The sequence below is a fragment of the Ambystoma mexicanum genome, chromosome 13 (assembly GCF_040938575.1).
Source record: "Ambystoma mexicanum isolate Mex_15411 chromosome 13, UKY_AmexF1_1, whole genome shotgun sequence".
In the NCBI taxonomy this organism is placed as follows: Eukaryota; Metazoa; Chordata; class Amphibia; order Caudata; family Ambystomatidae; genus Ambystoma; species Ambystoma mexicanum.
In genome coordinates this window covers 53,493,164-53,506,595 of record NC_090938.1, presented here as the reverse complement: position 1 = coordinate 53,506,595, position 13,432 = coordinate 53,493,164, and the positions used below count along the sequence as shown (strand labels likewise).

At 48.3% G+C, this 13,432-nt stretch overlaps 1 protein-coding gene across 1 annotated transcript in view; it reads right to left on the bottom strand.

Annotated features, from left to right (window-relative positions):
• MAPKAPK2 (MAPK activated protein kinase 2) overlaps positions 1-12,545 on the bottom strand; it is a 117,949-nt gene extending 105,404 nt beyond the window's left edge. The window contains exon 1 of the mRNA XM_069633190.1: positions 11,878-12,545. Within this exon, the coding sequence (XP_069489291.1) occupies positions 11,878-12,126 (249 nt within the window). The 5' untranslated portion in view covers positions 12,127-12,545. The remainder of the gene's footprint in view (positions 1-11,877) is intronic.
• Positions 12,546-13,432: the final 887 nt, after the last annotated feature.

The window sequence follows — 13,432 nt, the reverse complement described above, 5'->3', positions numbered from 1 at the left end:
ACACAGAGGTTTCCAACCGCAGACCCGGGGAAATCGATAGAAAAATATTTGTGGAAGTAAAACTGGGACAAACATGTAGAGAGTGATGTCCAAGAGTCAGTAGGCATGTGATCAAAGCATTACAGACTAGTTTATATATTAACGGATAGAGCAAAGAGCACAACACATGGGAGGTATTGAAACGGACACATTGGCTGACACTGCAAGCTGTGGGACAACAGCAGGTTGCAAACAGCACTGGGACCAATGAGGAACGCCCAATGTGGTTTATTCGAGGGTCCTTTGTTAGGGAGTTTCACAAAAGTCCATCAATTGAACTTGTGAAGACTCGCACTTGGGACACAGGGCTCCAACTATAGGCCTGAACCGAACAAGTTTTGTTGGTAGCAAGGGCTGAGCAGCCAGGCTCATTTTAGGAGGGAGAAAGGGCTGTAGGTAGTACAAAGAGGGCATACACACGGGCAAAAAAAAAAAAAAAAAAAAAAAAAAGTCACACTACAAATTGCATAAAAATATTGGTTCATTTCATTAAAAAAATAAATAAAACCACGAAGCTAAATACTAGAACATTCAATAAGTAACTTTGAACAACCAATGCATTATTCACAGTACGTAAACCACTTTGTAATAGCTTTGAATGGCATACTGCCATCAAGTAACATTTTTATATTAACTTGTATTATCTGTTTCAGATACAATAAATGAAACAAAACCAACACAAGTAAATACTATTCCCGGTCCAGCACTCTGGTGGGGGTGAAGGGGGCGGGGGATATATCGGCTCTGGAAGTCCAGAAGGAGTCCAAAGTTCCGGGAAGATTCGATCTTTGGAGGACACAGCACAGTGGCGACAGTTCACATGGTATTGGCGGTTGGAGGTCCCCGCTCGTCGTGGGATGGCTGGAAATGCAGATAGTCTCAAAGAGGAGAGTCATCCTCTTCAGAGTTCTCTTGGCTCTTGTAATAAGGGGGTGGGGTGGGAGTAGCACTTACTCAGAGGGCATCATCTCCTTGTCGGTTCTTCTGGTCCAGGGGTCAGCCAACCAGACCCACGCACAACTCAAAACTCTGACCAGCCCCCCTCCCGTTGGAAATGGTTCTAAGCAGGCACAGCAGAAGACCAAGAACAGTAGAATTTGAAAGTCCTCCCCACAAAGGATTCCGGCGTTAGACAAGTCAAACCAAGCCCTCCCCACCATGGCTGAAGGACCAAGTAAACAAATGGTGAAAAAACAAGTTAAGTACAGTCACCATTTTGGGTCATTACTGTGGCTGCAAGTACAGCCTGGGAGTAAAAGTAGGTGGGATAAAACCACTGCCACCAGCCATTCAGTTTAGCCTGTCGCTAAAACCAAAAAAGTTATATGAGCAGTGAGAAAGGGGATACTATGTATCCGCTCAGAACTCCACATAAGGTGGGGTGTGCCCATCTCACAATATAAAAACATAGGAAGAATGAAAATAGCCCCCTAGAGCAGAAAATAAAAAGGGAAGCCCAAGGGTCTCCCAGCAACACTACACTGCACAGAGTGCTGTGTGATGCCAAAGTCAAAAGACAGATGCCATTAAACTTGAAGGAAAGTATAACTCCAAGAAAAAAGTAAACAAAGAAATACAAAGTATCCCAAAAGATAGTGTTGAAAAAAATGAAAATAAACACAAAACAAAGCTCCCACTCACTAAAATCCGCAAGTCCAGCAAAAAGTGCTGGTGTACTCGCATGTGGAGGAGCTCATGCATACAAATGAAAATCTAACCTAACATCCTAGAAAGCATAGGGTGGCCAAAGTCCTAGCTACAGGGATCGGAACCCACCAGGAGCCATAGATGGTCCCATCCAGTTGGAGCGAGGTTTCAGACACGAAAAACATGGACAGTTAAGTATTATAACCACCCGCAACGTAAAGAGAGGGCAACTTCATGACCCTCAAGGCATACATTAGTTTTCAAAAATTGATTAGCAGAGTTTGCTTATTAAAATGTTTTTGTACTAATACAAATATGTCACCCGAAGTTATTGGTACCCAAGACAAACTGAGCACCAATACAGCAGTTTTGTGCACGGTTGAACAGAGGAGTCAGGACTTGCAAACAGAAATTCCGCTAGATCTGCAGGTGGAATAACTAACTCGACCTGAGAGAACAGCAATATTTTAATACAAAATGTAAACCTGCTTTCTGTAAAATGGAGTATGTCAACACAAACACACTGTTTGCCACACTGCAGCCACCTAGAGGCCCGCCATTCACACTGAAAGGTGTATCTGATATTTACTGCAAACAAAGTAAACATAAAATCAATGTTTCAAACATCCCCGGCAAATGATACTGCCCTTCATAAAATGTATTTGAGACTGCGAGTGGACGAGTGTCTGTAAAATGTAAAGGCAAAACTGCATGAATGGACACAAATACATATGATAAAAATGCCCTTAAAAACAGGTTGGCCAACCCTCTCTCGCAGGGGGCAATATATAATGCAATCATAATCAGAGCAAAGCGACCACTAGAGGCCAAAAAGACAAACATTACCATACAAATTATAGTATGGTATTGCAGTAGAGCTGTACAGTCCGCAACGCCTGATGAGGGACTCATTCAGAGGGTAGGAGTATGTGATTTGATGGAGACAGAAAGTCTTGTCTCGCCACAGCTTCAAGGGAGACCTACTGCTTTATTCAGGAACTACAGAGAGCTCAATTAACCAGAGAGACACTTTCATCCACAGACAGGAAGATGGGTGCAACTGACGACACAAGCCCAGTGAAGAAGCCAGGCGTGCATCAGCAAGCATCAAGCAGCGTCCGCCTTAAAAGGACAGTCGAGCCCCTCAAGCTGCAACCGATGCACCCCCAAATACTGCCAGGCCGCAGACACCAATGTTGTCGAGACGCCTCGACCAGTGCTTCAGACCCGCCAACCAGCAAAGAGACAATTCCTGACCCGAGCCATTGTGTAGGCCAGCCTGCAGCCGTCCGTCCAGCCTCGCTCGCCAAACTGCCTGCAGCTGTCTCCCATCTTGAACTCTGTTGGAGAAGCTGCAAAGCGCCCTGAAACAAGAAATTCTACAAGCACAAGGTACATTGTGGTTCTGTCATTAGGGGCCTTCGTCCCCAGGTGCTTCTCCGAAGGCCCCTTATGACATTTTACGGCCCATTACTCCCTTTGTGCTGAAATCAAGTTAAATCAAGTATCGTTGAACTATTGTGATTAATTACTTCACTGATTGCCCTCCCGTCAGTATCCAGAGTTCATCCCTTTCCCCTCCTTGAAACTGCCATCTGCATTCCTTTACTGGGTGGGTTGTATTTTGTAGTGTGCTAGAACTTTGCTGTGATCATAAAGTAGATAGTTGCACACAATCTTGACTGCAGTCCCTTTTATCGTTGGTTAGTTAACCAACGATCCACAACCATGCGGAGATACAACTGCTGTTCCGTCCGCGTTAACAAAAATTGGACAAGTAGGTTTATAATTTGCTTGCGTTTCCAATCTGTTCAGATACCTTCTGGTGTACTAGAGGTGTGGGGCTGATTGATGGTTTAGAATCCGATATTCACCCCTGGAGCACTGGACCTCCAGAAGTTTTGATTTGTCACACTTATCAAGCAGTCTGTGCCTGGTGCTCAACAGGTACAGGGCCAGGTCTTGGTTGAATCCTGTGCATGTACCCATCGAGCTTGCCAGGCGTGCTGAGGGAGTTATAGCGCTGTCTGTCCTAGAGCCAAATAGAAATGGGGTGTAGCTTTCGAAACATGTTGCAGTACGGTTGCTTGGCCTTAGCAGTTGGCCATCAGAAAAGCAGGGAAGATATTGGGGAGGGTCAAAGGAAATTGCGCAGTCCATGAAGAAATAAAAAAGACGGGCAAGCGCAAGGTATATTTAGCAATCATTTATATAGCATCTTTTCACAGTGTGCTGAACAGTATAGCAACAAGCAGTAAAAAAAATTAGACCACTAAACGATAAAGATTACCCAAAGAAATACGAGCTTGGAAACAGAAATAATATGGATATAAGAGCAGCATAATTTGGTAACCCAGCAAAGAAAACAGTAATTAAAACATGAAAGAACCATTGTTTGAGCAGTAGCTGGCAGAGAAAGTGAGAAGATACCAAAGCGCGAACAACAAATAGAAAGAATTGAACTTGGCAAGACTCAAAGACCAGATGGCCAAGAAGGTGTGTTCGATTTACAGCGTCTTGGCTGTGCATCATTAGATCAGGAGCAGAAAGTGACCCAAGTTACAGCGTAACCACCAGCCATAAAAGTCCCACGTCACCCCAATTCTACAGAGCACACCATTTCTTACTCCCGAAGAGTATGTTATAACTAACCATTGGCTGATCACCAGTGCAAACATTGATCCACAACTGCCTCAAATTATCAACTGTCTTGCCAAGGTCAATGGCCACTGCTCGGGGACCTCTACCGATATGTACATCCCCTGGATTTTGCCGATTGTGGCAGTTGCCATCAACCGGTCTGTAATTCGCTGATTAGCAACAGGGACCAAAAGGTGACGTATTTGCAGGTTCTTAAAAATAGGTTACAAGGTCACCCATAAATTAATCAGAAGTGTGAAGGAGAGCACTGTCATGCGACTGATGCACAACAACTAATCCCACCATCGCCAAGCCAGTTTCAGCTCACGCAGAGGAACCGAGCAGTCTTACTAGCAATGAGAGATAGACCGCCACCCTGCTTGAACACGAATCCTCTGCGAACTCTTGGCCGATTGCAGTACAGTAGACTACGTGATTCTCCCGGGCAGACTGCACTACACTGGAACGAGGAGACAGATCAACGCCGTACCAGACCGCACTCAATAAGTCAAATCATTCAACATCATTTTGAATCTTAAAATGACAGCCTCATCTTCTGGAGTCCCACTAGCCTCCATTCTTGCCTAATTAGCCCCTACAACATACCCGTATACACATATGGACAAGATTCAGATATACCTCCAGCTAGGAGACACCCAACACTTACTTAACCATATACCCAAGTGGGCCTCCAATTGAATGAATGCCAAGCTGCCAAGAAGCTCAAATTCATCCCCCTGTTCAAATATACCAGGTCACGGATCCTAAGCCTTTTGTCTTTGCCACAGCCCAGCGCAAAAAGGCAGAAACCTATAAATCACTGCATCAGGTGATTGGGCCTGCGACCCCTGGAACACCCTCCCATCAAGATATAGACAAGGGCAATGGGAACACTGCTGTACCCAAAAAAAGAACATTAAAAATGTTACCGAGAGCTGCAGAAAAGGTCAATTCTTGGAACAGCTACATTTTGCAGTACCTGCAATGGGTCCCCCAACGCACCCCCCACCCTCCCCTCCTGCGGCAATTGCTCAATGTGACAAAGCCCTAGCTTGACCCTTAAGTTAGGTGGCACGGCAATGTAGGGGCACCGACTGATGCTGGGCACAGAGTTGGCAGGAAGAAGCACCGCTGGCTACCATCACCTGGCCAAAGGCATTGGGATGATCACGTTTACTACACTCAAAGCTTTAGCCTGAAGTGTGTTGCGGAAAGTACCAACAAGGTTCACGGGTGCATTGATTTGCTCCCCACCGCAGAAGTGCAGCAAGAAAGCTTACCAGTGCTGCAGCAAAGGATGCAGCAGAGACACACACACACACACACACACTGGTGGCTTGAGTATTCTGCCAGAGCAAGAAGAAAGACCACCTTTCAGAGGCTCCGTCCACAAAACGAGGGAGACCCGGTGAAAGTAGAGCAACACAAGAAACACCTGAGCCATGACAAGCAAGCAAGCATTCTCACACACATGCGTAGGTCCTTGGGAGAAGCACAGCCCCGGAGGTGTTGTTGCAGGCATTGCAGATGGAGCACAAGAATTGAGGAGAGCAGGGTACACTAGAGGGTAAAGGAAGAGGCAAAGGAGCGGAGAAGGAGAGATGAAACCTTATTGGTGCCCGGGCGATGCAGAGCACGCAAGAGGTGGAGGAACACTAGAGGAAGACGACAGGCAGGATGCTGGAGAGCGGGTCAAGTTGGGACCCAGAGAGATTGAAGTATGAGCAGGACCCGAAGCCCCCCAGCCCGCCGAAGGATGAGCATGTCGCAAAGTGTCAAGGAGAAAGACCGAGCTAGTGGGCAATAGTGTCAGGACCCTAAGAGCCAGGGAAAGTTTCAAGGTTGCCCAAATCTGCTGGAAACATTGGACCCTTCAGCCAGAGAAATAAGCTGCAGCCTGCACAAGGAAAGGGGGGTGTGGGGTGGGGGGTAGCTGTACTGTGTAATCCCATAATCCCAGGAGATGTAGCAAAGAACAGAAGCGACTTAGTGGCCCAGGGTGCCCCACGAGTTATCCAAGGGATACACAAGGAAACTATTTTTCCTTTTACGAGACACTTGGGGGTAGTCCCTTTTCTTTGGGCAGAGGGTCAGTCCCTTTGCTCTGGGACAAGGTGGGTATAAGCCTTGATGTGACCCTCAGTCACCAGGCAAGAAGGATGCAACAGATACCCCGACAACACAACTGGGATTGAACGGACATCTGGTTCAAGGGAGGACCCCATAAAGCTGGGGCGGGTGAAGAGGCACTTTGTGAAACGGGCACATGACAAATCACTCGGTGCTAGACTCACTTGTGTTACATCAGAGTTCAATTTGCCTTGAACCCCCCCCCCCCCCCATCACATGGGTGCCTACAGGTCTCGCGTGTCCCTCGCGCTCTTCACATGCTAGCATTCTCCAATCACTCAGCTTGGTCATGCATGCAAGCTCCTACTGAGGCATGACATGTACCCCAGGGTAAGTGCAGAAAATCCCGGAGCAGCGACACTCAGTCCTTCCAGTAAACATTGAATTCACAACCTACCATCCACTCCTCCCACCCGCCCAAAACATGGTCAACATACCTCGGGAGGATAGCTCAGGGGCAACGTGCTCCCCTTGGAAGCAAGACGACAGGTTCAATCCCCAGGTCCGTGCTTAGAACCCTCTGGGTATTAAGAGTGTAAATAACCCATCATATCATAAACTGTACATCTTTGCATCGGCCGTACATCACTTTGCCTGCCAATGAACCATAGTTTTAGCTCGATTTGGCATTAGATGAACTCAGCCCCTGGAACACTATCGCAAATACCTCCCTCTCAAGCTCTTCGCTCCTCTACCTCCAACTCCCTCAGGGTCAGTTATTTTTCAAAGAAACGAGCTGGGGGGGTAGATCTCTGTCTTCGGCTTGGGCCTCCCTCTGGAACAGCCTCCCTGTCACTAAAACTTGAGGAGGACCATCTCCGGAATCACCTCAAGACTGCACTCTTTGCTTCTGCCTTCGCTCCCTTTCTCCCCTGCTGATCTGTTGTCTCTTGGCACCGTGCACCTGGCCACCCTCTCCTCTGGTCCCTGCGCACCCTACCTCCGGGCCAGCCCTTGCACTGGGGTCTGTACCTGTACCCATATAGCCCCCCCCCCCCCCCCAACATCTTCCTGCACTTATCAGACCTACCCTGTCTGCTGCCTTAAACTCAGCACTTGCCACTTGCTGGCTGCACTAGCACTGTGTGTTGCCTTTATTATTTAACAGTTTCCTTTGCTCCGCACTCTCCACTTCTCCCCTTTTCCATGCACTTGCGCGTTCTCAATGTCACTGGGCCGAGTAAGATCGTTGTTGTGTTATCCCTGTCCCCCTCCCTTGCCGCGCTCTGAAACACTTGTGTACGAGCGCGATACAAATAAAATATCAAGATCAACATGCAGACAGGCCCTGGGACAAGCCAATGAAACGTGTGTAATGTAAATGCTGCCAAAAAAATAAAAGTATTTGGCAACTTAATGACTATGACTAGCAGTCAAGCGCCACCCACTGCATTCTCGTTCCAGGAAAAACGTTTGTGCCCATTAATGATCCAATGGCAGAAGAGAGTGGAACACATTACGTCACTGGGTACTCAACACGAGATGTCCGGCTTCTGTGCTGAAAGACAATGCAGCCTGTGCCTGGGGAGTCTGCTGGAAGAGGTACTAAAGGGAGTGCTGTCAGCCTGAGGTCCCATGCAATGCACGCACATTGCGGCTTCCTGGCAATGGAACCTCTTCCGGAACGCTTCATGGCTCAAATTTTCCAAGAGGATTTTTATCTGTAAAGAATCTAGCCTCAAAAACCGACGACAGGCAAGGAACCCATTCCACTGCGAAGGGGAACCCACTTCTGAGCTATAGCCGAACCTACGCATATAATCAATAATGCCAACACGAGCGAAGGAACAAAATCCCCTCCAGGTACGTGATGCGGGGGAGGCGATAAACAGGAGAACACAACGCTAATAGAAAGTGTAAAACATCTCTACTAAAGGATGAACACCGAGAACCTCAAAAATCAACCCGGACAAGATGGAAATCATGATTTAATCCAACAACCAAGGAAGCAACCAGTACAACACCGCCCACACCATTCAAAGTTGGTCAAAAACCTTGGAACCCTGATGGACACTGAGCTAACCCTAGAACCACAAGTAAAACAATAATTAAGAAATGCTTCTTCCATAAACACACGATCAAATAGATTCTAGTATTCCTCTCACTCACAAGTCACTGGCCATCTCCAGGAGAGCCGAAACCAATAGCTCATACCCCGGAATGCCAGACTATGTACTGAAGAAACTGCAACGTATACAGAACGCAGCAGCCCGACTCCTCCCTCAAAAGACTTATCACACCAGTGCCAAGGATGAATAGCTCCCAGTCAAAAAAAAAAAAAAAAAAAAAAAAAAAAAAAAAAAAACTCGGATCCAGTGATCAGCTTAGAACCTAAACCAAACAAGAAAAAAAACGTGGTATATCAGCTTTCTCCTGATAAACCGTAAAACTTTGCAACTACTTCCCCAGAGAAATAAGAACTATGAAGGACCACTTAAAATTCAGAAAAGTAAAACCAGTGTCTTTAACAGCGGACAGGATGAAAACGACTGAACACCAACACACACACACCATGAAGCAGCAAGTAGGATGGACCAGATGTGGAATGCAGTGAAGAGGAGTCTGAACGGGAGGAGCGGTTTTTGATACCCAAGGTGTACCCTTCCCTATAGAAGTTCAAAATGAAAAAAGGGGAGGGAGAAGGGCCCAACTGTGACTAGTAATAGGGGGACAAAGTTGGAAACAGGGTAGAGAGAGAGAGAGAGAGAGAGAGAGAGATGTGTCCTGACCTCAGAACACAGGGAACAGACAACTGCCCTCTGCCCAACCTCCCCGGAGGGACCTGTGGTGGTGGCAATTGCTGTACACCAAAGTGTACCAAAGGGGAAAGGATACCCTACTAAAAACCCCACACTCCAGCATACACCGTAGCTGCGGTAATTGTAGCACACCACCATAATGTCTGACAGGGGAAGGGATATGGGCCAAGGTTAAGTTAGAACGGGGGGGGGGCGGTAGGAAAGGGGACTGCCGCTAACCAACCCTACTAAAAACGCAGCCTTCTGCATACACCTCTCAAACTCTGAACGAAACACAACCACAACAAACCGCATGCACTTCACTAGACAACAATGAAACTAACCACACAGCCTCGACCGGACAGCATACGGCACCTACCAACCAAAAGAGACACCTACACTCAGCAAACAGTTTCCACCGAACTGAAGCTGCCAACAGCACACCACAGCTATCTGGGTCTTTCTCCTGAACCCCCTCTGCCCCCACCCCAGCTTTACAGATCCGCCAGCGCACCAAGAAACCATGCAGGTAGCAACAGTGTGCAGTACAAGAACCTTTAACATAACCGAGGCATCTTGGCGTTCACGTAGGTTCCTAAAAACGCCCCAATGTAATTATATTTCATCTTCTGTGGCCCTCCGTATCCCACACCAGAAAGGGTTTAGTACGTAAACGCAAATATTCAAGTCGGACACTGTGGCAGAACACAGTGTTGGTCATCACAAAATTGCTGGCATTCGTGGGTACGGTACGGGATAAGTATAGGCCTCTTATCCTCGCTCGAGCAGATGGAGAGCAGCCGTAAATTAAATGTGCCAAATGAAGCAAGGAAGGCCCACCCCCCCCCCACCCCTTACTCGTCATTACACCCTTTTACAAAAATGACCCAACACCTCAGGCAGGCACCACAATGGAGCAATAAATTACACACTTGTGTTCAGTCCCCACAAGCCATCTGTTCCACATGCAGACGTGGCCCCGCCAATTAAGCCACCTTCAGACCCAGCCGTGACGTCACAGCAAGGCACCAACGGCTGTATATTGTATTTAATGACCGATGCTAGAACACCCCGCCCTCTCCCCTTCTATAGGAAAGGTAACCTGCAGCAAACATCAGGGCGGATGTGTACAGGTGCACCAAAGGACGATGGTTAAGGGGCCACAAGGGTCACTGAGGACAGGTATGGGCCGGCCCAGTCCATCATCCAGCAGAATACCTAAACCTAGAAACCAGAACATAAAAACGGTGAAGAGTCAGGAACACAAGCGCCAATACCTAGCCGTCCCGGGGGCAAGCCTTGCACTGTACGTTATGCATTCACACAGTACTCAAACCACCCCAGGACCTGCAACTACCTGTTATGCTGAGGACAGGGTGAAAGGGAGTGTGTTTCCAACAGTTCTTTCAAAAAAGGTATGTGGCGAATTCATGGTGGAGTATCCCTCAGAAATAAAAGGAGCACAGCTAGTAAGTTAGGGGAAGGGGTGAATGTTGTTTTGGTGGTGGTTGGGTAAAGTATGCAGCTATATACAGACACAAAACTGCTTTAGAGAAATTCTTGAGTTCGGAGCAAGAAGAGCTGTCAAGTGACCTACCGTCCTTGCCCGACCTCAGAGAGAAAGAAGACCACCCTGCAATGCGGGGGGGGGGGGGGGGGCAGGCCTGGCAACTGTTTCGCGCTTGGGACGAGGCAGGGAAAGAAGGTTTGACACTTTGTTGCACGGGGTGCCACTAAAGGCGGACTGAGGCGGCCACGGAACAAGGTGGGAAGAGGCCAAGAGCGGCCTTTGGCATGAATGCCGCACATTCCAGGGGCCTGCGCGAGCCAGGTGCGACGAGAGAAGGATACGATGAAGGCAGCTCAGGGGGTTAGGAGTCTGCCGCGCGAAGGTGTGCCTTTGCTGAAATTCACAAACCCCAAGACGAACACGGGGGCTACACACAAAACATTGGGAAAGAAACAGATTAAACTACTTAGCTTAATTGAAGAAAAACAACAACAACAAAAAAGCAGTGGCAATAACGTGGAGAGCAGTTTTCCTTCCTCTGGCCTGAAAACAAGTGATGGTGGGGGCAAAAAGTTAATCATCATTCATTACATTGTATAACAAATGTATTAGACCGATCCTCCTAGCATGGGGCAGTCTTTTGGACAAAGCAAAGCACGTGTACTAGTTTCCAGCATTGTGCTACTGACCCAATGTGCTTTAAAGTACACACTTGCCACCTATTTTCCCCCAGGTCGATTGGCCCCATAGATTTGGGAGACAACATTCACTTTCAGCGAAGTCTGGGCCACCCACCAGCACAAGGCGGGCATTGCATTTAGATGAAAGGCACAGCACTTAACACTGTCAGCCAGGGAGACTCCAAGGGGTTCAGGAAGCCTCTTGCTGAAAGCTGGATGTTGACAACTGGCACTACGTTAATGCTATCGGATGAAGGGGGTGCTGTAGTCGCACATAAAGGTAGTCTGTGGGTGCCTCAAATTGCGGTTATAGGGCTGACAACACTTTTCAACATCATCATAGAAAACTGCCTTCCGTCTTCAGGGCCTATTGCAGACAGGTGGACTACACATACCAGAATGCAAAGCGGCACAGGCTTCAGATCTTAGTTTGGTGGATTGCCTGCCCAGGGCTAAGTTTGAGGCATAGCCCCCCCCCCCCCGCGACCCCTACCTTGAGCGCATACTTGTCCCCCGTGTTCTTGCTGAAGATCTCCAGCACTTTGCCGTTGATGCCCAGCCCCAGCACTTGGGTGGTGACCTTGTAGTCGTCGGTGATGGCGTTCTTCTTGATCTGGAAGGCGGACTTGACGTGGAACTGGGGGAACTGGGAGAGTTGGGGCGCCTGCTGCTGCATGGGGATGGAGGGGGGCTGTGGCAGGGGCCCCTGGGGGTTTTGGTTCTGAGAGTTGTTGGACAGCATGCTTCAGCAGTGCCCTGCCCTCCCGGGCTCCTGGGATCCCGGCAGCCGGAGGAAGGGGCCCGCCCTGCCTAGCAACATACAAAGAAGAGCCCAACTCTGATCCCCCGGATCCGGCAGCGTTCTCGCCGCCCAGCCGGCGCCCAGGCGCGCTTCCTTTCTCCTCCGCTAGCTCGGCTCTTTCCCCGCCTTGTCCACCCCGTTTCTCGCCCGATCGCCGCGGGGAGCCGGTGCCTGGACCCCTTTAACGCGCACCCCTTGTTTCGGCCCCTTGCTGGATGGGTTGCCTCCTCCGGGGGCTCTCGGAACGTTGAAGGGCTGAGAGTTCCTTCCAGCCCAGCTTCCCCTTGATCAGTTTCACTGTGACGTCACAATCAGGGCCTCGCGGCCAATAGCGCCGCCCGAGACTCTTAAAAAGGAAGAAAGGGAGACAGCAGATTGAGGACTAGGACGGTAACTCCCATGGACATGGACGAGAGACTACCTGACGTAAACCGAGGCGCCATTTTGCATTGGGCTCGTTGCTGTGCAATTAAGAAGAACCACAGGAAAACGTGTAAGATGGTGGCCACACAAAGCAAACCACTCCAGGCCGTCCCCATGAACATACCCCGAAGACTATATCGATACATTGCATCTATGAAATGACAGTAATTACCAAGGGTCAAAAAAAATATTTTACAAAATATTTATTTATATGTTTGGAAATATATTGATGTAGACTATATTGATAGTGATAAATATTGATGTAGTTACTTAATATTTTAAAATAATTAAAAGTATGTACCACATAAAAACATTATAATAGAAATATGTTGGACAATAATGCTGAATTTGTAACAAAGTGCTCATGGAGTCATAGCTCTCAACCATTTGTGTCACAAAGGCGGGTGAAAACATCCGTTTTTAATTTTGGCGGGTGCATAGCTCTCAAACATTTATGTCGCAAAGGCGGGTGAAAACACCCGATTTTATTTTTGGCGGGTGAGAGGCCCACTTTAATTAATGGGCGTGCAGGAGGCTTGGCGGGTGAGTCAGCTGTTTACAAGGCGGGTGACACCCGCCAAAAGTGTGTGAGTTGAGAGCTATGCGGGTGAGAGGCCCATTGAAATGAATGGGCGTGCTAGAGGTTTGGCGGGTGAGTCAGCTCTTTACAAGGCAGGTGACACCCACCAAAAGCGTGTGAGTTGAGAGCTATGTGGAGTGCTCTCTCATTCTCAGGATACTTTATTGCCTGGCCATCAGCCGACAGGCCTCTTTCAAAGCCACATGCATTACCCACCCTTTCATCCAAAAGAAAGGACCTAAA